This window comes from Ahaetulla prasina, chromosome 16, assembly GCF_028640845.1.
Source record: "Ahaetulla prasina isolate Xishuangbanna chromosome 16, ASM2864084v1, whole genome shotgun sequence".
In the NCBI taxonomy this organism is placed as follows: Eukaryota; Metazoa; Chordata; class Lepidosauria; order Squamata; family Colubridae; genus Ahaetulla; species Ahaetulla prasina.
In genome coordinates, this window is record NC_080554.1 from 390,977 (window position 1) to 416,763 (window position 25,787).

The 25,787-nt window shown below is 51.3% G+C and overlaps 3 protein-coding genes across 3 annotated transcripts; all 3 read left to right on the forward strand.

The window, feature by feature from the left end:
• The first annotated feature begins 824 nt into the window (after nt 1-824).
• LOC131186306 (lipocalin-like) lies at nt 825-4,075 on the forward strand. Its single transcript, XM_058159753.1, has 7 exons — nt 825-914; nt 1,378-1,517; nt 1,847-1,920; nt 2,123-2,233; nt 2,618-2,713; nt 3,015-3,036; nt 3,341-4,075. Exons 1-7 carry the CDS (start codon nt 825-827, stop codon nt 3,345-3,347), a joined length of 540 nt encoding a protein of 179 aa, XP_058015736.1. The 3' UTR covers nt 3,348-4,075.
• A 1,231-nt stretch (nt 4,076-5,306) lies between these two features.
• Nucleotides 5,307-9,052, forward strand: LOC131186130 (lipocalin-like). Its single transcript, XM_058159414.1, has 6 exons — nt 5,307-5,564; nt 5,705-5,841; nt 6,279-6,349; nt 6,936-7,052; nt 7,781-7,882; nt 8,728-9,052. Exons 1-6 carry the CDS (start codon nt 5,472-5,474, stop codon nt 8,748-8,750), a joined length of 543 nt encoding a protein of 180 aa, XP_058015397.1. The 5' UTR covers nt 5,307-5,471; the 3' UTR covers nt 8,751-9,052.
• Nucleotides 9,053-12,611: 3,559 nt separating this feature from the next.
• On the forward strand, nt 12,612-16,880 carry LOC131186189 (extracellular fatty acid-binding protein-like). The gene is made up of 6 exons (XM_058159534.1): nt 12,612-12,704; nt 13,201-13,340; nt 13,809-13,876; nt 14,436-14,546; nt 15,539-15,688; nt 16,816-16,880. The coding sequence occupies exons 1-6, from the start codon at nt 12,612-12,614 to the stop codon at nt 16,878-16,880; spliced, it is 627 nt and encodes a 208-aa protein (XP_058015517.1).
• The last annotated feature ends 8,907 nt before the right edge of the window (nt 16,881-25,787 follow it).

Here is a 25,787-nt window from a genome sequence, read left to right on the forward strand (position 1 = left end):
GAAGTGGGATGGGGGTCTATGTGGAGTGTCTTTCAGGCCTGAGGGAGGTTTTAATGTCTGAGATGCCACCAAATCTCTTCTTGGATCATTTTAAAAAGTTCTCTAAAAACGGAAAAATACAACTTTTCTGTTGCTAATCCTTTCTCTTGCTGCTGCTTATCTTTTGTCCGGCTGCCTTTCTGGGCAGCCGGACAAAGCGCTCCCCTGCTGTCTCCCTTTCAAGGTCTAACCCCTTTATGTGCACACGGTAACACAAAGCAGAGAGAGAGAGAGAGAGAGAGAGGGAGGGAGAGAGAGAGAGAGACACGGATGTCCCTGCTTTCTGTAGCCTTTTGCCTAGTAAAGAATTTTGCAGCACTTTTGCTTGATCTTCCCAAGTGGGAGGTGGGGATTTTTGGTGCTAGAGTGGGTTTTTTCTAGGGTGTGTGTGTGTGTGTGTGTGTGTGTGTGTGAGAGAGAGAGAGAGAGAGTTGCACCATTGTTCTTCCTTGAGGCCTGGCATTGAAGGAAGCCCCTTTCCAGTCCTGGGGATTTAGAGGGGATTTAGATAAAAGGGAGGTTGGGTTGCAGGCTGTGCGTCTTCCTCCTCCTCCTCCTCCTCCTCCTCCTCCTCCTCCTCCTCCTCCTCCTCCCTGGGGTGGCTCAACTGCAGCACCTCTTATCCCTTAATGCCATGTTACCGGACACCAATTGCCCAAAGCGTTGCATAAGCCCCGCTTCCTGTCCAGTGCCAGGGAGAGGCATAAAACTGGGTGCCCCAGAGGGCCGGCCACCCCTTCTGCCTCCTGCCGGCACAGGAAGAGCACCACGGCAGACCCACCAGCATGGAGGCCGCCCTGCTCAGCCTCGCCGCGTTCTGCATGTTTGGTGTCCAGGCCGACGTGGAAGTGGATCCAAATTTCGACCTTAAAAGGGTACCGGTTGCGATTGAAAGGGGGCTTGGGGATGTCTGAGCCACTTCCAGGGCTCCAGATGTGGGTGAGAGCTTGCAAGCCCATCTCCTAAACTGCAGCCCTTGGAGGTCCACATCTGGCTGTGGAAATGGACTGTAAAACCCCAGGAAGCCCTGATGTTTATGTTGCTGAGGTAGACTGCGCTTGAATATGGAGAGGCAGTTTGGCTGTGGACCTCCTATGGAAACATTCTGTGGTCCTCAGCCAAACCGCCTCTCCTTATTCAAGTGCAGTCTACCTCAGCAACATAAATGTCAGGGCTTCCTGACATTTTATAGTTTCACTGTGATCGTCTGTCTCCTGCAGAAGCAGCAACCCTTCGGGGGTGGGGGGCAAAATGTAAAGGCCCCACTCTCCCTCAGGAGGGCGAGAGCTGGAAGGGAGGGAGAAGGCCTGCCGGTCTAACCACAGGGGACCTTTGCAGTTTGCAGGAAAGTGGCACATTCCGGCTCTCGCCTCCTCCGACCCGATGCTCCAGAGTCTGAAGGACGTCATCACGACACCCGCAGCCCGGATTGTCTCCTTACCAAACGGCAACCTGGAGATAGAAACTTATTACCTTTTGTAAATACCTTTTGTGGTTGGGCCCCTCCTTCATCCTGCCCACACACCCCCGCAACAATACTGCCCTTTCCCCCTGACAGACGGGGTGCGGGGGTCGACGACACAGGTTCACCCAGCCCTGATTTAAGCCAAGTGCAGGAAACTGCCTCCTGCTCCCTTCGGGATTCAGGGCGATGCCCCAGGACTAAATCTCTGGGAGCAACTGGAATCCACCCACCCACCCACAGATGGGGGTGGAGAGCGAATGACAGCCACCCAAAGCAAGCCCAGAAATGGTGTCTCTTTTGCCAGCCCCGCCCCCCACGGTGCTTCTCTTTGCTGCTTTCAAGGGGAGACAATTGCGAAGGGATGAAAGGAAGTTATATGAAGACCGAGCAGCTGGGACACTTTACCGCAAGTGACGGTAGGGAGGAGGGAGACCCCCTTAGTGGGACCCCCCACAGCAGGGCTTTCTTTTTGTTAGAGAAGATGAGCATGATTCTGAGCATGTGCAGAATGCCCCATTTGGTTTTCCAGAGGTGGTGGGTGGGTGGGGAGAACGGCCCAGAGGGAGCCTCCAAGGGGGGGGCTATTGACTGGGCCCCCCACTGCTTCCCTCTCTGCAGAGAAGGGCAAGAAGGACCTGCGGGTGCTGGCCAGCGATGCCAACTTCGCCATCATCTACGTCCAGTGGGAGATGAACGGGATGCCCCCCAGCAGGACTCTCCAGCTTTACAGTGGGTGATCTGGCAGGGCCCTCCTGCTTCTTGAACCCAGGGTCAGTGGGGGGAGGGCATTTAGGAGGCAGGCCATAAACCAAAGCTGCTTTGGATGATGGGGGTGGGGGTGTCTGCCTATGTCAACCTGGGCTCCTTTTCCCTCTCCAAAGGCTTGCCTGTCCATCAGCCGTGCTCCCTTCTGCAGGAGCGTTGAGCAAGCATTCAGCTCAGATCTCCAACGTTGCTTCCCTGTCCCCCAAATTGGGGGGATCTGCGCGTGGGTTCCTGTCGGCGGCTCCTTCTCCAGCAGGGAGTTTGGGGATCGCTCCTCAGAGCTTCCTGCGTCCAGTGCACATGTGAATAGCTCTAACCCTCCTCCCCGTGTTCCCTTTTCCCTTGCAGGCAAAGACCCAAAGGGAGGTGAGAACCTGGACAGACTCAAGGCCTACTGCCAGAGGATGGGACTCATGAGTGAGCTGGTGGTTCCGCCCTTGTCCGGTGAGTGGAGGGTCCCTTTTCCTGCATTTGACCCTTTTGTGGGTGTTGAGCCCATAGGACACTTGGGAACCCCAGATAAGACGGAAGAGGGCAGCTGGGGAGTGGGAGCAGCAGGAAATTGTAGCCAAGGGAATCGTGAGCCCCACAGGGGGGCAGGGAAGCCGTTGCAGGGAACCCCCCAGGCCCCCAACACTCTTGCCCCCCCACTGGCTGAGAAGGAGCTGCTGCCCTCCTGCCTTCTAGTGGCCCCTAAATCCTGCCCAGCCTTTGAGACTGACCAGTGTCTTTCTCTGCATTGCAGATAAATGTTTCAAGCAAATTAGGTGAGTGTCCTTGCCTTGCAAAGGGTTGAAATGGTGGCACAGGGTGTGTGTGTGCCCTGCAGCTGTTTGTATGCAGGAAAAGAGGTGCCTCTAAGCGGCCACTGGTGAGTAAGTGGGGGGGGGTTGTGGGTGCCGTAAAATTTCCAGCTGCTGTGAGTGCATCCCTGGTCCAGAATCTTGTTCTATAGAGAGGGGCTGGTTTGGTCAAGGTTGTATGGATGGCTCTGAAGAGAGACATTGGTGGAAGAGGAGGGGTTTTGGGGGACAGACTCCATTCCCCTCTTTCTGCGGCTTTATTTCTCAGTGGCTGAAGAGAACCGGCCTCTCCCTCTCCAGCCAAGGACCCTCCTGTTCCTGACGCTTCAGCCCAGAAGCCATAACTGCTGGTCTCCCACCGCTTACCCCCCCTTCCTCATTTGCATTGCCCACCTTCCTTTCCCTTCCTGGAAATAAAGAGATTACAACTTCCCCACTTTATTAGCCACGTTTTTTGTGGGGCTCCCGCAAGGCCTTCCGACTTCCTGATCATGCAGGAAACCGAATGTGCTGGAAAAATGCAGAAGCCAGCTTGAATTAAATCGATCTCCAAGCCTGTACTTTTGATCCGCTCGGAGAACTGAATTTTCCTGAGAGGGGCACAAAGTTAAAGTTAAAACAATAGGAAAGTAAAGAGGGTAGAACTTCTGGATGGCTTCGTCTTGTGATCCGGCAGTCTTATAAATGATGTATTTTCTCCACATATAACATTGCAAATACAAGCTTTTGGTTTTACAATGCACATCAAAACAGGCACAATGCACTTTAAAACATCGAGATCTTCCGAGAAGGAATGTCAGAATTAGAACCGAGTTCCAGCCCTAAACCTGCTCCTAAACCTGGTTAGAGTGGTCTAGAGTTTAAATGCTGCCTGCTCAAAGGTCCCCCTTCTCTGAAGTCTGTGGAGCCGCTCATGACCATTAAAACTCTGTCACTGTCATTATTTTATTTCAGTTGTGCCCGAGGTAGAAGGATTTTGTGGTGTTTCCTTTGCATATTAATATTAATGTTAATAACAACAACAGCAATATAGTTAGAAGGGACCTTGGAGGTCTTCTAGTCCAACCCCTTGCCCAGGTAAGAAACCCTACACCACTTCAGACAAATGGTTATCCAACATCTTCTTAAAAACTTCCAGTGTTGGAGCATTTACAACTTCTGGAGGCAAGTTGTTCCACTTACTAATTGCTCTAACTGTCAGGAAATTTCTCCTTAGTTCTAAGTTGCTTCTCTCCTTGATTAGTTTCCACCCATTGCTTCTTGTCCTGCCTTCAGGTGCTTTGGAGAATAGTTTGACTCCCTCTTCTTTGTGGCAGCACCTGAGATAGTGGAACACTGCTATTATGTCTCCCCTAGTCCTTTTTTCATTAAACTAGACATACCCAGTTCCTGCAACCGTTCTTCATATGTTTTAGCCTCCAGTCCCCTAATCATCTTGGTTGCTCTTCTCTGCACTCTTTCTAGAGTCTCAACATCTTTTTTACATTGTGGTGACCAAAACCGAATGGAATATTCCAAGTGTGGCCTTACCAAGGCATTATAAAGTGGTATTAACACTTCACGTGATCTTGATTCTACCCCTCTGTTAATGCAGCCCAGAATTGTGTTGGCTTTTTTGGCAGCTGCTGCACACTGCTGGCTCATATCTAAATGGTTGCCCACTAGGACTCCAAGATCCCTCTCACAGTTACTACTATTGAGCAAGGTACCACATATCCGGTACCTGTGCATTTTGGGCTTTTTTGCCTAAATGTAGAACCTTACTTTTTTCACTGTTGAATTTCATTTTGTTAGATAGCGCCCAATGTTCAAGTCTGTCAAGATCTTTCTGTAACTTGAGCCTATCTTCTGGAGTGTTGGCTATTCCTGCCAGCTTGGTGTCATCTGCAAATTTGATGAGTTCCCCATCTATCCCCTCGTCCAAGTCATTGATGAAGATGTTGAAGAATATTGGGCCTAAAACAGAGCCTTGGGGTGCTCCACTGCATACTTCCCTCCATGTGGATGCAGTTCCATTTGTGCGCCTCAGTCTTGCTGTGAGGAAACGGAGGGACAAGTGGGGCCCAGAGAGCAGCATTGTCAGCTGTCTTTGGCCAACCTCCACCCTGCGGAGGGGGTGACGGGGGGGGGGGGGGAGAAGACAGGCTGGCTTTCCTGGCTGGAGGCCACCCAAAAGCCTCCAGGCTCTTTGGCCAGGCAGAGCAATGGCCCTTTGTGCCGGCTGAGATAATCGCCCTTTGTGCTGACACCCCATTCAGGGTGACCCAGCACTTCAGGGAGGATGCCGCCGGCCATTGGGAGTGGAAGTGACGTCCGAGCGCTATAAAAGCCACTGACCTTGGGGAACCAGCTTCTCCAAGGGTCTTCTTAGCTGAGCAGGGACCAAGCACCTGGGCAGGATGAGACTACTTTGGCTGTCTGCCATGGGGCTTGCCTTTCTCTGCCTTCCCGCTGCCGCCTCTGATGAGGTCAAGCAATGCAGTCGTGAGCAGGTAACCGTAACCGAGCTGGGCTGCCTCTCCCTGCAAAAGAGCCCCCGATAAGCAGGTTGTCCAGATGGGCTGCCTCGGTCCAACTTCCCTGGCACGCCCACTGGGGAACCTGGGTTGGCTAACCAAGCGTTGTGCCCCAGCTTCTAGGGAATTGGTACGTCCATGGCATAGCATCCAACTGTGAATGGATGGTGCAGTTTGCGGCTAAGGAGATGATGAGCTGCAACATAACCAGCCAGGAGGAGGGAAGCTTCACGATCGCCACCAACTTCATGACGTGAGTGCCCGCTGTGCTGGGCCCACAGCCCCTGCCCCCTGGCTAAGGGTGGGAGGGTGGGCACTTGTGCCTTGGAGAGTGGTGGGGATGCAGGATTTCAGGGAGGGGGGGATGATGCCCTTGCCAGCTTTGCCAGGGGCAGAGCCTTGCTAGCCTGTTCTGGAATGTCTGCTGTGGCCCCAGGAGATCTCAGTGGGGATAAAGAGAAATTTTTTCCCCTGTGAGGATTAGCAGGAGAAGCAGAGCCCTTCCCAGAGCCTCTTCAGTTGAAGGATGGTTGGGGGGGACGGACCTGAGTGAAAGTCTGCTGATGCCAGCATCTCTCTTGGCATCTTCCCCCCCCCCCCGCCCAAGCCTTTTCTGGCCAAGAGAGAAGCCGTGCCACGGGGCTGATTCTGCAGCCGCCTAATGGCTCCTTCCACCGCTTAATTCTGCAGGGACTATGGGCCCATGGATGTGGAGATGACCTACACGAAACAGAAGGACGGGACATACTTGTACAAAAGCGGTTGGTATGAGTCGGAGGGGCATCTAGCCCAGTCAGTTTCCCTGGGGAGAGGCGATCTCACAGGGAGACCCATGGTGGCCCCAGGACTCCCAGCCCAGCTTCCTTTAGGGCTCCACAAATCAGGGAGGCAGGAAGGAGCTGGAAAAGCAGCCTGGACCGCTCCAAACATCTGAGGAGCAGGAGGTTGACCGAAGCCATTAACCCACATTTCCACCTTCTGACCCAGGTCAGAGGGCCCTCTTTCACGTCTTTGAAAAAAGAAGGTGAAGCTGAGGAACTCCCTTCCACTGGAAACGTCTGGGCTACCTCTACCCAGTGAGAGAAGTTGAACTTTCCGAGCTGCCAACATTAAGCCTTTTATATATATATATATTTATACACACACACATACATACACTTAACTGATTTCATGTTGATGCCCTGTTTACGTGGCTCCTGCATTAAATGGAGGTTAATAATAGAATAAAATATCAGTTTAGCTTTTAAGAGTGTACTTAGAAGGACAGGACGAATCTGGCTTAAGCTTTCTGCAACGGCCTGGCCCCGCCGCTAACTTGGGGTGGCCTCCTTCTGCTCTTTCTGCCAGCATGGGGTGACAAAATCTTAGACAAGAGGAAGACGGATTGCAAGACCTACGCCATCACCAGTATCAGAGACCTGGATGAGAACAATGGCAAATTCTGCACGTTTGTGTCACTCTATGGTGGGTATCCAGAGCCCCCTTGTATCAAGGGAGGGGGTGAAAGCAGAACGGCCCAAGACTTATCCCTTCGTTTGCACGTCTCTCTCCTGACCAGTGGCGACTTTGGATAGCAAAGGAGGCTGTCCCTCTGTGAGGCCCCTTGCCCAAAAGCGAATCGGATGGGAGGGAAGACCCACACCTGGTCCTCCTTCACCCCTCCCTTTTGGGTAGCCAGGTGGCCCACCTAAGATGCAGCAAGGGACTCGCACTGGGCAGTCGAAGGGTTTGAGATCAGTGCAACCGATGTGTGACCCTCTGGGGAGGGGCGGCCATCCCGGGCTCTGATGGGGAGACATGGGTGACCAAGGGGCCAGCCACATCAGCTGCATTGCCTGGAGTGCCACAAGAGTGCCACGGTTTCAGGCTTTGTGTTTCTGGTTCCACCTGCTGTAAGAAACCAACAACCAGCCTGTGGGGCGACGTCTCTTCCCAGCCCGACCCAGACCCAACCGCTCCCTGTGCTCAGGAGCCCCCCTGGGCCATAACAGGGGCCATGCGGATCACGTGTCACTCTGGCACTGCTAAGATCAGGGTGGATTCCATCTTCAGGGCTTCCTTTTGGATCGAAAAGGTCTTCATGCCCATTGGTGCCCACCCTGTGTGAAGGGCATTCTCCCCACTGTGATGGGGGAGGGGGAGAGACCGAGAAGCTCGTTCAACTCAGGCCCGCCTCTTCTTCCTTTCTGCAGGCAGGGAGATGTCTGTGCCCCAATCCCTGAAGCAGTCCTTCATAGACTTTGCTATGGACCTGCAGATAGACAGAGAGCAGATATTCCTCTTGGCCAGGAAAGGTAAGATGCCAAGATGGGCCTCGGTCAAAGAAAGAAGGGCTCCTTCACTCCACAGGGGGAAAGCTTGCAAAGATCACTTACAAAATCACAAGGAGAGACTGGCGTTTTTGGCCAGGATCTTTTATGTATGTCCTTCCTTGCCCGGCGCTCGCTGAATTCACTTGCTCCTCTACCAGGCCATTTCTGTCTCCATGCACAAAAAGGCACACGCATCGAAAGACACGCATCTAAAAGTTTTGCAGTGAGCCTGCCCCCCAAAAAAAGGGGAAATTAGGGAGTGGAATTGGGCAGCCATCCTTGTCAGACGGAAAAGTTGGATCCCACATTGGCTGTTAATTGAGGGATCCTGCAAACGGAGCCTCTCCGGAGCGGCTGGAAGGGGAAGGAAAGGGAAGCATCTAGCGGAAGACAGGGGAGGGGGGTCATTTGAGGGAACGGCAAAAGGCAGGCAGAGCCCTGTTTGGGATTTCCAGTTGGAGCACCCACAAACGTTCGACATCCGTGCAGGGAAGCCCCTCCTGGCTCTTGATTGGATCCAGAGGCAGCCAGGCCATTTTGTCCCTGTTCTTCAGACCTCTCTTCGTAAAGGCTGCCCAAATTCATGGGTGGGTGTGGGGCTGAATTCACATAAGTCACAACAGGTTTGGGGCAGTCACTTTTGGAGCTGTTTATTTTCAAGATCCTTCGGTATAAGCAAAATCCAGCTGTAACTTAGGAACAAACCCCCCCACTTCATGCCTGAGGTGGGGAGGGGGTGGCTTTGCTGCTCCTCCCCCCACTGCCTTCTTTGAGTCTTGTGAGTTGGTTGCTGGGAATAACTGAGCCTCCTGACGTTGTGTTTGCAGATGCCGCTACAAAATCCGCCTAGCCAAGTCCGACGGGGAAGACCTTAATTCCAGAGGGACTGTTTCCAGGGTGAGCACCCTGGCTGGGGACGCCACTGTCCTCGCCCCAGATCTGGATCCCTTTGTCAGTGCGTGGCAATAACAGATGGGGGGCTGGGACACCCAGAAGACCCCTCCAGAGGGGCTCCCTCTCGGCTCCTGTGCTGCTTTCCCCGGAACGACCAGCGCAGAAGCACCAGAAACTCCACTGCAACAGCCACTCTGTGCAATTTTGTCTTCGCTAAAACATAAACATCCCTGATGCTCTCTAAATAAATAGATTCAGTAAATGCACCTCTTTTGTGGTATGTTTGTGTGTCTGTGTGCCTGCTCTTATGTCACTCTTCTCACCTCTGGGGGAATCCCCAAGTGAACCCAAGAAACAATGGGTGGAAGCTTGTTAAAGAGAGAGAAGCAACCTAGAACTAGGGAGAAACTTCCTGACAGCGAGAACTATTAACCAGTGGAAGGCCTTGACCTCTGGAGTTGTGGGTTCTCCATCACTGGAAGTTTTCAAGAAGAGCTTTTTGAAATTATACTGAAAATAGTACAAGGTCTCCTGCCTTGTGCAGGGAGTGTTGACTTTTCAATTTAAATATTAAGCTTATTTTAGTGCAAACCCATTTCTGGTATTTCCCGTTTTGAAGCAAAGCCTGTCTGTGGTCATTGCCTGAAATTTATAAGGTCTCCTGCTTGAGCAGGGGGTTGGACTAGAAGACCTCCAAGGTCCCTTCCAACTCTGATATTCTATGCTCCTTACTTTCCCCTGGAGGGCAATTTAGCCCAGGTGAAAAACCAGTTCATTAAAATGAGACAGGTGGGAGGACAGGCTCCTTCTGCCTCACAGGACTGCTGGCTCCAGTCTTTCTCTCCCCCCACCCCGCACAAGTGGGGCAGAGCTGAAATTAAAACTGAAGGGAGCGGGATTTTCCATTTCTGACCACTCAGCGGGTCAGAAAGAAATGCCAACCTCAACATCTCGGATCACGAGCCCAGCTTCTCCTGCCGTCGAGAGCAGTGAACATCATGCATCCAGTCCGCTGCGCTCACTTTCAGGCACCGACTCACGCAGGGTGACCTTTCTGAGTGGCACAAACACTTAACCAAGAAGAGAATCGGAAGATGATAATCGTTTTAGTTGAGCAGGATGGTTGCCAGCATAAACAGCTCTTCTGACATGTGCGGGAAGGTCAGGGGCTGCCAAAGACGACCCTGCAGGGTGCATTTCAGTTGCCAGTCTCAATTGTGCCACGTGCCCATTTGCTGCGGTGCCTTCTGGGGAAGGGCAAGCGGCAGGGGTCCTCTGAAGTCCTCCGTTCGTCTCTCTGGCCTTGCTAACAGGGACCCCCTTCCAGCCAGAAAAACAGGGACTTGTGGAAACAACAATGAAAGGCCTTGTCCAACGGTTGCTCAAAACTCTCAGGAGGGGGGGAAGGGACTCTAGAAATGTGTCCCGGTGTGTGTGCAGACAAGGAGGAGCTGTGGGAAGAGAAAGGGAGTTGTGGGGGGGACAGGCTGTGATCCAGCAAGGAGCCCCTGGGGCCCTGCTCCCCTTTTCAGCTTTATTCTCATTTTGAATAACATGAGCTTTATTCTCATTTTGAATAACGTCTGCAGGAAGGAGGGCTGGCCCTGGCTGCAATGCTGAACTCTCCTAGTGGGGAATAAACACGGGGAAACTTAATTGGGTTCCCGGTTGGTTTCAAAGCCTGGGAGGCTTTCAAAGGCTGCAGCCACATGGAGGTTCCTGGAATTTGGGACCAAGCAGGCGGGTACAAAAGGCTGCTTAAGAGATGCTGTGCAACCACTTGGGATTTCAGATGTGAACAGTGTGGAAAGTGCCAAGTCAGGTCCTGCTGGGTGTTGGGAAGTTCAGAGACCTGCCTTTGGCAAAGGCTGCCAGTTTTTACGTCTTCAGAATGAAGGAAATCCAGATGTGGAGACTCTAGAAAGAGTGCAGAGAAGACCTCCAAGGTCCTTTCCAACTCTGTTGTTGTTGTTATTATTTAATCCCTATGAATCTCTTTAAGATTTGGCCACTTTTCAGGTGCGTCTCTTATTTCATCCCAGAACATGTGGCCTGTGTAGTTCTGGCCAGGAGTGGCCTTTCTCTCCACGCAGCATTTTTCGTGTTCTTGCCCATCCAGGCGCTTGCACATCTCACAAAGCTTTGGGCACCGGAGGAAACCCTCGGCCCCTCCCTGCTCCTAAGCTTATTGCAAAGGGAGGACAGGACGAACGGGGGTGCAGGGGAAAGGAGCCCTGGTTGGTTTGATTTGGCCACAGTAAACTTTGGAAACAGAGGACTTTGGAAAGCTCAGAACCAAGGCAGACCCCAGACGCATTTTATGGCCTTCTAAATTAGGCCTATAAAACATATTTTATATTATATGACTATAACTTGTTGCTGGCAATCCTTATGATTTATATTGCTATATTGATCATCAATTGTGTTGTAAATGTTGTACCTTGATGAACGTATCTTTTCTTTTATGTACACTGAGAGCATATGCACCAAGACAAATTCCTTGTGTGTCCAATCACACTTGGCCAATAAAATTCTATTCTATTCTATTCTATTCTATATTTTAAGGCACAAAATGCATACATCTCAGAAGTTACAATTAAGGAAGTTGAGAGACATGAAAGTTGGGAACTCCCACCTGCATTTCCTCCTTTCTCTGCCCCCTGTGCCCTTCCTGCCCTCAAAGATGGCAAGGGAGGGGTCCTTGGCAACCAAAAAACACCACAGCCCTGCCTGCAGATGCCCCAAGAGCTCCGTCACCCATCCCAGGCACCACTCTGGAGTCCATGGTCAGGAGGATCTGAGTCGTTTGCCAACCATTCTTGAAAAAGTGCAATGCCAGCCAGAGTTTGCTTCAGCATATTCTGATCTCTTCACAGTGGGTGTCCCAGGCATCTCTGCCACGGAGCAGCAGAGGGAGAGGGCACCACTTGGGTGTCCCATCCCGTCCCATCCCCCCATGTAAGGAGAAACTATGCCCCTCTTGCCAACACAGCAGAGGCCACCTGGGATGGCTCAGCTGCCCAGTGTCGGGGTGACTAGTTCTGCTCTCTCCTCTGAGACCTACTTGCCTGAGGGGATCCGCCCTGGGTTGGGTTGTAAGATCCAAAAGGTGGCTTTTAGGCTCAAGGATCCACAGAGTCTCCAGAGAGGTTCAGAGGGGCACTGAAAGCTTGTTCACTTATGGGGGAAGGGTGGCACTGAGGCCCTGAAGGTGGCACTGCCTGTTCCCACAGCCTCCTTGGGGAACCTCCATTTACCTCCAAGGGGGTGTGTGTGACCCTCGGAGCAGAGCAAGGCAGGGAAGGAGCTCGGCCCCACTGCTCCCTCCCCACAAATGCTGCTTTCAGCGGTGCCACATCACCCCTCGAGCATGTGAGGAAGCCTCGGTCTCCTGACTCCATCTTCTCCTCTGTTCTCTCACCTGGCTGCTCACAAGCTTGTTAGTGTTGCACTTTAGCCAAGCCACTGACCTTTCTCGCCCAGCTCCGAACAAAGAGGGAGACCTTTCCTGGTGGGCTGCAGGCCAAATGCCCACTGGGTCCGGAGCCAACGCAAACCTCCCCTGTTTGGAGAACGTCAATGGGTAAGGTCAGCCTGCCAGCCGGGGCCCCCGTGGCATCGGGGCCCAGCCAAGAAAAACCCCGTTATCTCGGTGGTTGCGCGCCTGGATGGAGGTGACGCGAGCCTCTGCGAGAGTGGGGGGGCAGAGGGAGCCCCCTGGGCTCTATAAGAGCAGGAGCCCCTGCAAACGCCAGTCACCTGCCTCCAAGTCTTGTCAGAATATTCTTCGTCTGAGGAGGAGAAAGGACTGGGCGAGATGAAATCCCTGCTGTTCGCTTTGGGCCTCGCCCTCTGCTGCTTCGTCCAGGCTAATCAGGATGAGCGATTTGAGCGTAGTGATCTTCGTAGGGTGAGTCCATGTGGCTGGGAAGGGGGTTCTGCTCTGGGTACCCCTCCCTGGCCCTCCCCTGATCAAAGGAACTCAGGCATCAGAAGCCCCTCTTCAGGAACAGAGAAGAGAGATGGTGCACAGGGTCTCTGCCTTCCCCCCTCCAGTGGGCCCTTTCTCACTTGGGAGGAGACAGCAATTTAGCAAAATCGGCAAATAAATAAACCTGGGGTATATTTTTTTTATGCGTTGTGCAAAAATCCATGCCTAAATATGCACTTGGATGGAATTTCTTATAAAACCAACTCTTTCCGAAGGCGTCTTTCCAGAAGCACAAATGAACTCCTCAGAAAGAGTCATTGGGGGAGGGGGGGAGGGTCTGCGAGGCTGCCTCCTGGCGGGGGGGGGATTGCATCTCTTGCCCACCGATGGGCAGCCTCCCTGGCACAAACGCTTCTGGGGAGAGGCGCCTTTTGCAAATGCCAGTTGGGTCCCTAACGCTGCCTTTGGTCCCTAGTTCATTGGAGACTGGAACGTTAGAGCGATCGCAACTGATTGCCAGAAGGTAAAGGAAATGTTTCCCCGCATGCCAGCATCTCCCATCTCCTTTAAGCAAATGTCGCCGGACGAACTGAAAATGACCATGGTGATAGCCACGTAAGTGCCCCAGTTTGCCCAAATGGCCAGGGGTCCAGCGGTGCTGCTCTTGGGAGCCAGCAAGTCACCCCAAAGGCCTGGAACTGCCCTGGGGCCGGGGTTGTTTCTTCAGCCCCTTCTGAGATCCAGGGAGAAATTCCAAGGGAGAAGGACCGAGAGCCCTTAAGGGCACCTTCTCCTGGCATCTCAGCCTCTGGGAGAACGATTGAGGTGAAGGCCCAGATTGACTTTTGGTAGGCCAGGATGAAACCCCCTCATCTAGAGAGTGTTTGAGGACTTTAGTTTGAGGAAGGGCCTCCAGGGCAAGGCCACCTTCGATAGACCCCGGAGGGGTGGTGGTGTTGCAGGCCATGGGTGAGAAAAGCTGCAGGGCCTCGATGGAGGTGGCCCCCTTATTTGGGACAGGGGGCAGGTGGTTCACCTAAGTGATCTGAGAATGCCCTCAGAAGCTTTGGCATTGTTTTGCAGGCCACAAGGGTGCAGGACAATGACTCCGATGCTCAAGAGAGAAAACGGGGTCTTCACCTCTACGTGTGGTACGTATTGAAGGGGGGTGGGCTGGCTTTTAACAAGGAGATCCCGTCGGGCAAAGAACTGGGGGTCCTGGTGGGGATTGGGAAAGGAACGAGGTGGGGGCTGGAACGTCCACTCTGCCCATCTCCTGGTCCAGGATCCAGCCTTCTTGCCCAGAAGAGCTAAGGGGACCCAAGGAGCCCTGGACCAAAGAGGGACGAAAGGCCCAGGGGCCCAGAGGAGCCGGGCTCCGGAAGGACGGCAAAGGAGGGGATTCTGGGGCACTCACTCATTTCTGGGGCACAAAGGAGTTTAGCCCCGGCTCAAGCGAGCTGCATCTTCACCTTTTGAGGAGCTTAATTGGCACGAGGGGCTTCCTTGAGGCAGGGGCCCTTCAGATGCCCTCAATGCCGTCTTCCATCCCAAAGACCCCAACTTCTTCATCAGGGGACAAGGAGAGAAGAAACTCCCCCATCTCCTACCTAAATCTCAAAGGCTTCCAGCTGGGGATCAACTGCCCCCCCCTCTCTTTCAGTGAAAAAACCCCAACTTGATTTACTGTTGCTTCATTTCTTCTTATAGGGAACGGCGTCAAAAAGACGGTGGAAATGATCAACCTGAATGAAAACTTTATGTCCGTCCTTGTCACTATTTCCCATCAGAATGGCCAGTGCACAATGGCAACACTTTTGAGTAGGTATCTCAGCCAGAGAGGAAAGGAAGGACGGCCCAGACGGAGTTTGCATGTCCCATTCATCCACCATTTGTTCGAACCAGGGGTGAAATCCAGCAGGTTCTGACAGGTCCCGGAGAACCGGTAGTGGAAACTTTGAGCAGTTCGGAGAACTGGCAAATACCACTTCTGGCTGGCCCCAGAGTGGAGTGGGTGGGAATGGAGATTTTGCAGTATCCTTCCCCTGCCACGCCCACCAAGCCACTGGTTCGAACCCTTTGGAGCAGCAGAAAATATTGGTGGAAATAGCTCATCAACCTGGGTTTGCTTTGCAAAATAAGCCATCACCTGCAAGGCTCCATCTACCCGGTGGAGAGGGTGCGGGGCAGGGGGGGGGGAGCCAGCGATGGAGGCCGGAGGGAGGAGCGCAGCATAGGGGCCCTTGGTTTCTTCTTCAGCTTCAAAAGCAGGGGCTCGGGGAGGGGGGGCTAGATTTGAGGGGGTCTAGATTCTGTGGAACTAGTCCTGTCCCCTTGAGTTGATCTGTGCCTGTAAACTGGGCTCCTCGGCCACCTCCTCGACTTATCTCCCTGGCAGCAGCTCTTAGAGCACTGGGGCCCCCTGGGGTGGCCCTTGGTAGCCAGGGGACCTTGGGGGCTCAGCCCCCAAACATAGCACCTGTCTCTGCTGGGCCTTCCCTGTGGCATCGCCTCTCCTACCCCGCTGCCCCTTCTGGTGCCCCTTGGCCTGAGCTTGTAGGGGCACAACCCACTGAGCTCAGATTCATGTCTGTGCATCCTCCGGTTCTCCCCCGAAAGCAGATGTCCATCTGGGGGCCCCCGACCCTCCTCAGTCCCCGGTGGGCCCCCATTCCAGTTGATCCGAGGGTGGCACTTGCAAGCCGGGATGTGCCCCTCTTTCCTCTTTCCCAAGAGGAGCCCATCTCTTTGGGGAGACTTGCCTAAGAAGGGGGTCCTCACCCTCTTAGAAGCCTTGTCTGCCCCTCCCCCAGGTGGAAACAGGCCAAGGGCCCACTCAGGTCTGACTGTTCTCTCCACAGGCAGGGATCTGGAGGACCTTACGGTGGCCATTGAGGATTTCAAAGCCTTTGTTGCTAGGAACGGCCCGGAAGGCGAAGAGATTCACATCCTGCCCACAAAAGGTAGGCACTCGGGTGCGGCTGCGCAGACCCAGGCCCCAGCAGGTGGAAGAAAGACCCAGGGGCATTATTATGGCAATTAAGTTATGGGTGCTGCCACCGCCACCTGATGTGCCCATTTTATGCCACTCCAAGATGTTGCACGAGTGAAAGCGCCAGTTGAAATTAATTTCTTTCACAGTTTTCTTGGGGGGGGGAGGGGTGTAGTGGAATTTTGCCAAGGGGGGTTTTTGTGCCAGCAGCAGCCCTGGGGGCAGAATCCGAGAGAGTTGTTGGCACGGCAGTTGCATTCTGACACCTTGCTTTTCCCCAGGCCTCCCCCTTGCCCTGGGCATGCCAGGCAAGGAGCAGTGGAGGTGGCTTTGCTTCCCTGCCTTTTCGGGTGGCTGGAGTCCTTGGAGGGAGCGGGGTGGCTCCTTTCCCTTCAGAGGGCCACCTGTGGGGCCAAGGGCCCTGCCCGCATTCAACCTGCTCTTTTCCATTTTCCACAGAGATGTGCCCACGTTCCTCATAGGTAGGTTTATTCTGGTTCTTAGAGCTGGTGGTCTTCTTTGGACCCTCCCTCATGTTCAAGGACTGCAGGACGCTTCTCCAGACCTCACACGGGGGTCCTTCTGGGGGGGGAGGGGGCTCCTGGCAATGTCCAGGAAGTTGCCTGGCTGACCATTTGTAGGTCACTGCAGGGGCCCTGGTGGCTCAGGCTGTAAGATAGCCTGTTATTAAAAGACAGCAGCCTGCAATTACTGCAGGCTCGAATCCCACCAGGCCCAAGGTTGACTCAGCCTTCCATCCTTTATAAGGTAGGTACAATGAGGACCCAGATTGTTGGGGGGGCAATACGTTGACTTTGTAAATATACAAATAGAATGAGACTATTGCCTTACACACTGTAAGCCGCCCTGAGTCTTCGGAGAAGGGCGGGATATAAATGTAAATAATAAAAAAAACTGCCTGTCAGCATGAAAACTGAGGGGGGGGGTTTGGGAGCTCGCATAGTTGTCCCCAGATTCCCAGGTGGGTCAGAAGCAAATTCAAGGGTCCAAGCAGATTGGGGAGGGGTGGGTGGGGCTGGAGTCCAGGTTGGGAGAGGCAGCACCCCTGATTCCACTCACCGGCTCCTTTCCTTGCAGGTGACCAGAGCGGAGGCCTCGAAACGGCCGAGAGAAATGGCTGGGCATGTTTTGGACTTGGCTAAAATTGCAAATTTTAATAAATAGATTCAGTTCATGCACTTCTGGCTTCAATGGGACTTTTTTCCGCACTGGGGGGGGGATCTTGATCTATGGGCTGGAGGTGGGGACAATCCAGTTGTTGGGGGGGGGAGAATGAGGGGTGGACCTGAATTTAAAAATGGTGAGGGGGAGACCTATGGGGGAGGGGGGGGCTAAAAGACTAGCTAGCCCACCGGGCCACCCCCGGTGAAGGCTGTTCCTTCACGGCTTTACCACCCCCCACCTCCATGGGGCAGGGCAGGATTGCCTCTTCATCAAAAGCCCCTCAGCTCTCCAACCTCAGGGGAGATGTGGGGGAGGGGAGATCCTTCCCTGCTGTGCCAGCCCAGAGAAGCCCCTTCCCCTGAGCCCCCTCTGCCCTGCCACCCCCTCCCCTCCTGCTGATCCTGAGATCTGGTTCCCAAATTGAGAGCCACATGCACGGAGAATTTACCCCACCCAGAGTCTTCACCAGGCAAGGTGGGCAACGTATAAATTGAGTAAACCAACAAGGAAAGAAATTAACCTGAAAGGGGGAGGGGGAGATGTCTGCCCTACATCTCTGAGGATCAGCGGTTGCAGGCAACCAGGACCATCACCCTCCCACCTGAGAGCAAAGGGTGGATGGATATCATGTAGAAATGGTGGTAGACTTTAGGAGAAACCCTTCCATACTTCCACCTCTCACAATACTAGACAACACAGTATCAACTGCAGAAAAAATAATTGCTACCAACCTGCCTTCCATTGAGGACATAAACTGTTTCAACTCCTACCCTCAAAACGACGCTACAGAGCACTGCACACCAGAACAACTAGACACAAGAACAGTTTTTTCCCGAAGGCCATCACTCTGCTAAACAAATAATTCCCTCAACACTGTCAAACTATTTACTAAATCTGCACTACTATTAAACTTCTCATCGTTCCCACCACCAATCTCTTTCCACTTATGACTGTATGACTCTAACTTTGTTGCTGGTAATCCTTATAATTTATATTGATATTGATTGTTCCTGATTGCTTATTTGTACCCTATGACCATCATTTGTGTTGTAAATGTTCTACCTTGATGAAAGTATCTTTTCTTTTATGTACACTGAGAGTGTATGCACCAAGACAGATTCCTTGTGTCACACTTGGCCAATAAATTCTATTCTATTCTATTCTATTCTATTCTATTCTATTCTATTCACAATGCTTTGCAGCCCTCTCTAAGCGGTTTTCAGCAGTGGTGGGTTTCAAAAATTTTAGTACCAGTTCTGTGGGTGTGGCTTGGTGAATTTGGCATGGCTTGGTGGGCGTCGCTTGGTGGGTGTGGCAGGGGAAGGATACTGCAAAATCTCCATTCCCACCCCACTCCAGGAGAAGGATACTGTAAAATCCCCATTTCCTCCCGATCAGCTGGGATTTGGGAGGCAGAGACGAGATGGGGGCGGGGCCAGTCAGAATTTTTACTATGGTTCTCCAAATTACTCAAAATTTCCGCTACTGGTTCTCCAAAACTGGTTAGCACCTGCTGAAACCCACCTCTGGTTTTCAGACTCAGCCTCTGGACCCCAACAATCTGGGTCATCATTTTACCCACCTCGGAAGGACTGAGTCAACCTGGTGAGATTCGAACTGTTAAATTGCAGTAAGCTGGCAGTCAGCAGAAGTAGCCTGCAGTACTGTGCTCTAACTACTGAGCCACCGGAAGCAGCGGCCCCTGTGGGGGAAGGATGCTCCAGACGTGGGCTGCGTCTGCCAGGCCCAATGCTCCTTCTGAGGGGCTCCCTTCCCATACCGAGCAGCAGCATCCTCCTGTTCCCACAAGTTCTCTAACAGGAATGGTGTGGTTTCCCAGCAGGCAAGACTAGCGAGTGGTATGAAGACATGTGTTGTGACCCAGGCCCAAGTAGGTCGTAGAAAACTCAGTCAGTGAAAAAACAAAGAAACTTTATTCGTACAGCTGAGAATTACTTCATTCTCAGCGTAGTTCAACTAAATTAAAGCAAATTCCTCCCAACACAAATTCCTCAGTCCTATCACCAACCTTGGTCCAATTAGGCAAACTGCCAAAGGCCTTTCTTGGCAACAGTTCAGAAGATACCGATACAAAATAAATACAAGAGGAAACTATCAATGTTGTTTTCCGGCAAAGAGCTCAAACGCCATTGCTAGTCTTTTAAGCCTGATGGGAGGGGCCAATCATCTCTTGGCCTTACTTCCGAGTCGTCCTCTTTACTTGAGCTGCTCTTGCCTTCTGGCAGCTCTTCTCACGTGTGCATTAGGAACAGGCTCCTCCTCTTCCTCTGCCTCACTATTGTCAGCCTCTGGAGGCTCCGCACCTCACTTACCAATGGCCCTGGCCCCTTTCTGCCTCCCACGCAGAGCCCTCATCCGGGCCTTCCCCAGCCTCCAGGACTGGCCCACACTCTTCCTCAGCCTCATCGCTGTCCAACTCTGCAGGCTGCTGGCGGACCACAACAACATGCTTAGCACATAGCTGATGCTCAGGGCGTAGTGGGATGCAGCCCTTGTCTTAGCATGTTGGGGGTCACCATCCCTCCCACAGCCAGAGACTGGTTTATGTGAAACCTCCAGTTGCGGGGGACCCCCTCAGCAACCTAAACACCCAAAGAAAGGGCTGCCCAGCCATTTCCGAGGGAGCAGCTCCGAGGCAGCTGCTTCTTGGCCCAGCTGCCCAGAGGGAGGGGTTGGAGCCCAGAGCACCCCGTCTTCTCAAGGTCAGCTCACTCTCTTCACAGGACGCAGTTTTTAGTCCCTTGGCTTTCCTGAAACATTCCCAGCTTCTCTGAATCCTTCCTCGAGCATGCTGAATGAATATAACAACCGGGGTTTCTTAACCCAAGTTGCAGAATCACTTGCTGTGTAACCCTCACAATTTTATTTATGTATCATCTATCTACCTACCTACCTACCTACCTACCTACCTATCTATCTATCTATCTATCTATCTATCTATCTATCTATCTATCTATCTATCTATCTATCTATCTATCATCTATTGTCTATATTTGTCTATCTTTAAGCCATTCTATCTATCTATCTATCTATCTATCTATCTATCTATCTATCTATCTATCTATCTATCTATCTATCTATCTATCTATCTATCTATCTATCTATCTATCTATCTATCTATCATCTATTGTTTATATTTGTCTATCTTTAAGCCATTCTATCTATCTATCTATCTATCTATCTATCTATCTATCTATCTATCTATCTATCTATCTATCTATCTATCTATCTATCTATCTATTTTCTATATTTGTCTATTTCTAAGCCATTCTATCATCCATCTCTCTCTCTCTCTCTCTCTCTCTCTCTCTCTCATGTATCGCTGTCTGTCTGTCTGTCTGTCTGTCTGTCTGTCTGTCTGTCTGTCTATCTATCTATCTAGTCAAACATGTATGAGATAACAGGAATAAGTATAAACATTAATCCAGGAAAATGGGTATGAATAAAAGGGGGCAGTAGGACAGGGACGGAAGGCACGCAGGTGCGCTTATGCACGCCCCCTTTACAGACCTCTTAGGAATGTTGGTGAGGTCAACAGTAGACTGTTTAAGGTTAAAGTTATAGGAGTTCGGGTTATGGGGGAGTGTATCGTTCTTTGAATATGTGGCACCAGGAAGGAGTCAGCTCTGAGTGACCACATGGGTTTTTTTCTCTTGGATAATCTTTCATGGAGGGAGGAAGGAAGGAAGGAAGGAAGGAAATATCATCTCAATATTAATCTTCAAAATTCTTTGCATCATTGTATTATTTGTTTACAATTTGTTTTGCTTTCCCACAAGTCCGCCATGTGTGGTAAACTGCCCCTCCACATTTTTCATAATTTCCAACCTTAACAAGAAGTACCTTTATACATCTCTGCCCCTCTGGAACACACAATCCTTACATTAAATCTTTCTCTTAATTGTGCATATGAAAACCCTCGAAAACTAAACCCCTCTGCAGTTCATTATTCTCTTGACTTCATCTTGAGCTGTCCACATGTTCTCAGGAACACAAAATGCCAAAAGCATCAATGCTCTTTCTATCCCGGTTTTCTAAAAGTTGGTATTATTTGAGCCTAACTATGACGTCTTAACATCCTTTGAGGAAGTGAGGACACCTTGGTCTCCTGACTCCATCTTCTCCTCTGTTCTCTCACCTGGCTGCTCACAAGCTTGTTAGTGTTGCACTTTAGCCAAGCCACTGACCTTTCTCGCCCAGCTCCGAACAAAGAGGGAGACCTTTCCTGGTGGGCTGCAGGCCAAATGCCCACTGGGTCCGGAGCCAACGCAAACCTCCCCTGTTTGGAGAACGTCAATGGGTAAGGTCAGCCTGCCAGCCGGGGCCCCCGTGGCATCGGGGCCCAGCCAAGAAAAACCCCGTTATCTCAGTGGTTGCGCGCCTGGATGGAGATGACGCAAGCCTCTGCGAGGGTGGGGGGCAGAGGGAGCCCCCTGGGCTCTATAAGAGCAGGAGCCCCTGCAAACGCCAGTCACCTGCCTCCGAGTCTTGTCAGAATCTTCTTCGTCTGAGGAGGAGAAAGGACTGGGCGAGATGAAAACCCTGCTGTTCGCTTTGGGCCTCGCCCTCTGCTGCTTCGTCCAGGCTGAATCGCCCTGGAAAGAAATGACCACAGCCAGCATAGAGGTAGACGGAGGTGGTTGGAGCAGGGCTGTCTTGCTTTGGGATGATTGATCAGGGGACCCCAATACTGTAATCTCATATATGGAAAGGGATCACCTCTGCTGATGTGAGAGATTCACTGGCACTGAAGGTCAATTGCACCAGGTCTTCCCCCCGCCCCACCCCTCCTTCTCTCTCTAGGCCAAAGGACCAGCCGGGGAATTATGGTAGCCAGAGGGGATCCCTCCAGACTGGGGAAGAATCTGGTTGCATCATTCATTTCTCCCTCAATCTGTGACTGAGAACGCTTGACTTTGGGTCTTGGGGGTGGGGGGCATCTGCTTCTGTAAACGCTCTTTCTGCAATGAATCAAACCGAAGCAGTGTTCACTTTCTCCCTTCGATTGATGGGACAACACAAAGAAAGCTATTTGTTGCAGCTGCATCTAAATTCTGGTCCAATGCCCTGCTCGGGGTAACCTTTGGAAAATAGGCTGACCCCACTCTATATCACGCCCCCCCTTGACTGAAACTGGAATTGCAAAAGCTGCGGCAGTAGCTTCAATGGAGCGCCTCAAGCAGGGGTGAAATGCTCCTGGTTTGGACTGGATCGGCCGATCCGGTAGCGATAGCGGCAGGTGGTTCAGAGAACCGGTAGCAAAAATCCCTGGGCCACCCGCCCATGCCCACCCAATGCCCAGTCGCCCGCTCCCCCGCTTGCCGCTTCTTTTAAAAAATACTTTTAAAAGGAAAAAAAAAAGAAGTATTAGGAATGTACAATATGTAAATAATAAATATATAAGAATCTAGAAAAGTAAAGCTATTAATATTAGATAATTTAATGTAAATAAAGAAAAAGGGGATAAGGAAGAAAATAGAATAACAAATGTGATATGGGGGGAAAGATATAAAAGCGAAAGAAGACCACTAAGAAACGCTGTTTAGAAATAGTAAACATTTATATGTTATATATTGTGTGTTTGTCAGATTGTGTAACAGAAAATTTTAAAAAAAGAAAAAGAAAAAAGGTAAAAAAAAGAGGCTCTGACAATCAGAGCTGAGCTGTGCGATCGTCAGAGCCTTTTTTTTTTACTTTTAAAAGCATTTTTTAGAATAGAATAGAATAGAATTTTATTGGCCAAGTGTGATTGGACACACAAGGAATTTGTCTTGGTGCATATGCTCTCAGTGTACATAAAAGAAAAGATACGTTCATCAAGGTAGCAACCTATACGGCCAAATAGGTTGTAAACAAAATGCTTTTAAAAGATTTTAAAAAGGCTCTGACGATCACAGTTGAGCCACACAATCATCAGAGCCTTTTTTTAACTTTTAAAAGCATTTTTTTACAACCTGTTCAGCCAAATAGGTTGTAAAAAAAATGCTTTTAAAAGTTAAAAAGAAAGATCGCGCACCACAGCTGATCAGCCTCCTGCGTGCTGTTCTACTTACCCCATGCCTCCTTTTGTTGTGCACTGCCTGTGCGCACACACACCTTGCATTTGGTGTGTGGTCTGCAGTGCGCATGCGCAGCCAGTGAACCGGTCTGGCCTCAGGTGAGCAGGTGGGAGGCTGGTCCCTTCCAGAGACTTAAGGTGGCTCCTCTTCCCTCTTTCTGCTTCAGGTTCTGGGTCGCTGGGTGAGTTATGCAGTTGCCTGCGATTCACCAGACCATCTGGAGCAGATAAGAGACATGCCGTCATTTGTTGCTGACCTGTCAAGACCACGGGAAGATGTGTTTAGCATTTTGGCCTTTTTCCCCATGTAAGTATCCTAGCTGAAGCCAAGCCGTTGTGGACTTGCATTAGACAAGGCCATAGGACAAGGCCAGGAGGCTGCAAGGGTGGATTTCTGAGGCCATTTGAAGCAGGAGCCCACAGGGCTTGTCCTATGAACTCAAGGCTAACTTGGAGTAAGGGACAGCCCCACGCCAGTGTCGGAGAAAGCTTTGAAGGAAGAGTGAAGGCATCTGTTGAGGTTCCTCAGCCACTGATGCAAATCCTTTGATCCAGTTGTGATTCTAAAATGCCTCAAATTAGCAGGACGCCAATCTGGCAGATGCCCCACAAGACTAAAATGTCAGAAAGAGAGGCTGGGGCTGGGCAGCCGGAAATGCTCACCAATCTGGCTTCCTTAGCAACAAGCCTTTAACCAAATGGAGGGAGGCAGAAAGAAGTCCCTGGGAAGCCCACAGCCAGGGAGAGGGAAAGCCAGATGGCCGTAGCTGGGTGATGCTTCCCACCCAGTTGGACAACCTGGGTTAGTTCAGATTAACCTTCAACGGTGGGACTCTTGGCTTTCTAGGGCAGGCAGCCTCCCCCTTTTCATGCCATAGGAAGAGCTCTCTCCACCTCTTCTTTTGCAGGCCGGACGGGTGCAAGAATGTAACCTACCAGTTCAGAAAAGGAGAAGATGGAAAATATCACGGCCTCTGTGGTCTGTACTGGTGAAGGGCTTGCCCTGTGTACCTGCCTGATTCGGTCACCTGACCAAACTGGGCCCCGGGGAGGCCTTCTTGCTCTGCCCTCAACTCCAGCAAACAGATGCTGGGCAGGAGCTGGTGGGCAACCCCATAGCATCTCTTCCAGGGGGGAGTGGTGGGGACGCAGAGCCTAAACTCGTGGGACCGCCTCTCTTCAGGGTCTTTGGGGACACAGTCCACGTAAAGGGATCGGGGCCCCAGGGCCACTGCAGTCAAGTCCATCCGTCACCGGATTGAGAGAGTGAGGTGGAGATTGCCTCCAGGGGCCGTGGGGGCTCCATCGCTGGAGGTTTTTGAGATTGGACAACCATTTGTCTAAAATGGTAAAGGGTTGGACTAGAAGACCTCCAAGGTCCCTTCCAACTGTGTTATTCCATTGTTCTGACCTTCCAAGAACTGCAGTTGCTCCTTCGTAAAGAGTATATATTCTAAATATTTTAAAGCCATATGTTATTTCGAAATATAAACCTTTCCTGCCTTTTCCATTGAAAAGAGATGATTGAGTAGCCTTGACTCCCCTGATTCCTGAGGGTCCCAGCGAAAGGGGGGGTAGGTGTGGAAGGAGAGAGAGGTGAAACAGCAGCTTGGATTGTTGCTTGTATATGAACTACAGGGGTCCTATTTATCTCCATTCTTCGAGGACACAAGGAACCGGAAGGCTGGAAATAAAGGGAATGTCCCTCTCAGAAGGTCCCAACCTGTTCGGGATGCAGCAGGTTGCTATTTTTGTGGTTCAAGGGGGAAAACCCCAACTCGGACTGTCGGGCTGTCTGTGCAGAAGTCCATCCGCCATTTCATTAACCATCTCAAAATACTACATTACAAAGGGTTAAAGGATGTTAATATTACTATTAGCTTCTATATTTAAACTGTAATTTCTGCAGTTTGATTTTATAGTAATTACACACCCTTTTCTGATAGGTACGCATTGCTTATTACCTGTAATATACCTGAAACGGTCTGGAGACTTATCAGATAAGCTGCTCTGCCTAATGAGCCAACGCTGAGTTCCTGCTTCCAAAAGTTCACCAGCTTGGCTAGAATTGGGCCTGCCTGAATCTCCCCCTCATATCCCAAACCTTTTCCGGCAGGTGATACAAAGGTGACGGTGGAGTCAGTGAAGGCCCATGGCGAGTTCGTCATGTCCATCATCAAAGTTGGCAGCAACTTCAGAACCGCAACACTTCACAGTAGGTGCCCCAAGGCCCATCGTCCCTGCCAGGAGGAGGCAGGCTGGGCTTTGTCATCACCTCAACCCTCTTTATGCATTTCCCTAAAAATTAAGACTCGGGGCTCCTGAAAGGGTTAAGAGTCTGCCCAGCGTTTACTTATCTGGCAAAATCCTGACACAATGGGAAACCCCCGATTAAGCCTGCCACCACCGCTCCCCTTCCCCCTGGAAATCTCTTCCCCTGCTCTGTCTCTGTCCCCACAGGTCGCAAAGTAACTCAGGATCCTGAAATAATTCAGAAATTCAAAGAAGAATGTAAAAGGCTCGGCTACAGCGAAGATCAGATTGTGGTTTTAAACCCAACCGGTAATGCAATTCAGAGCAGAAAAGTAACGAATAGAGGAGAGCAGGTTTGGTGGAAGGGCTAAAGCCTCCAGGCTAGAAACTGGGAAGACCTGAGTTCTAGTCCTGCCTTAAGTATAGAAGTTTGGCTTTGGGACGGCCCCCATCTCTCCCTCCTGGCAAACCACAATGAAAAATGTGGCCACTAACATAGCAGAGACCTGTCCAAGAAGTTGGCTCAAAGGCAGAAATAAAGAGAGATACATGA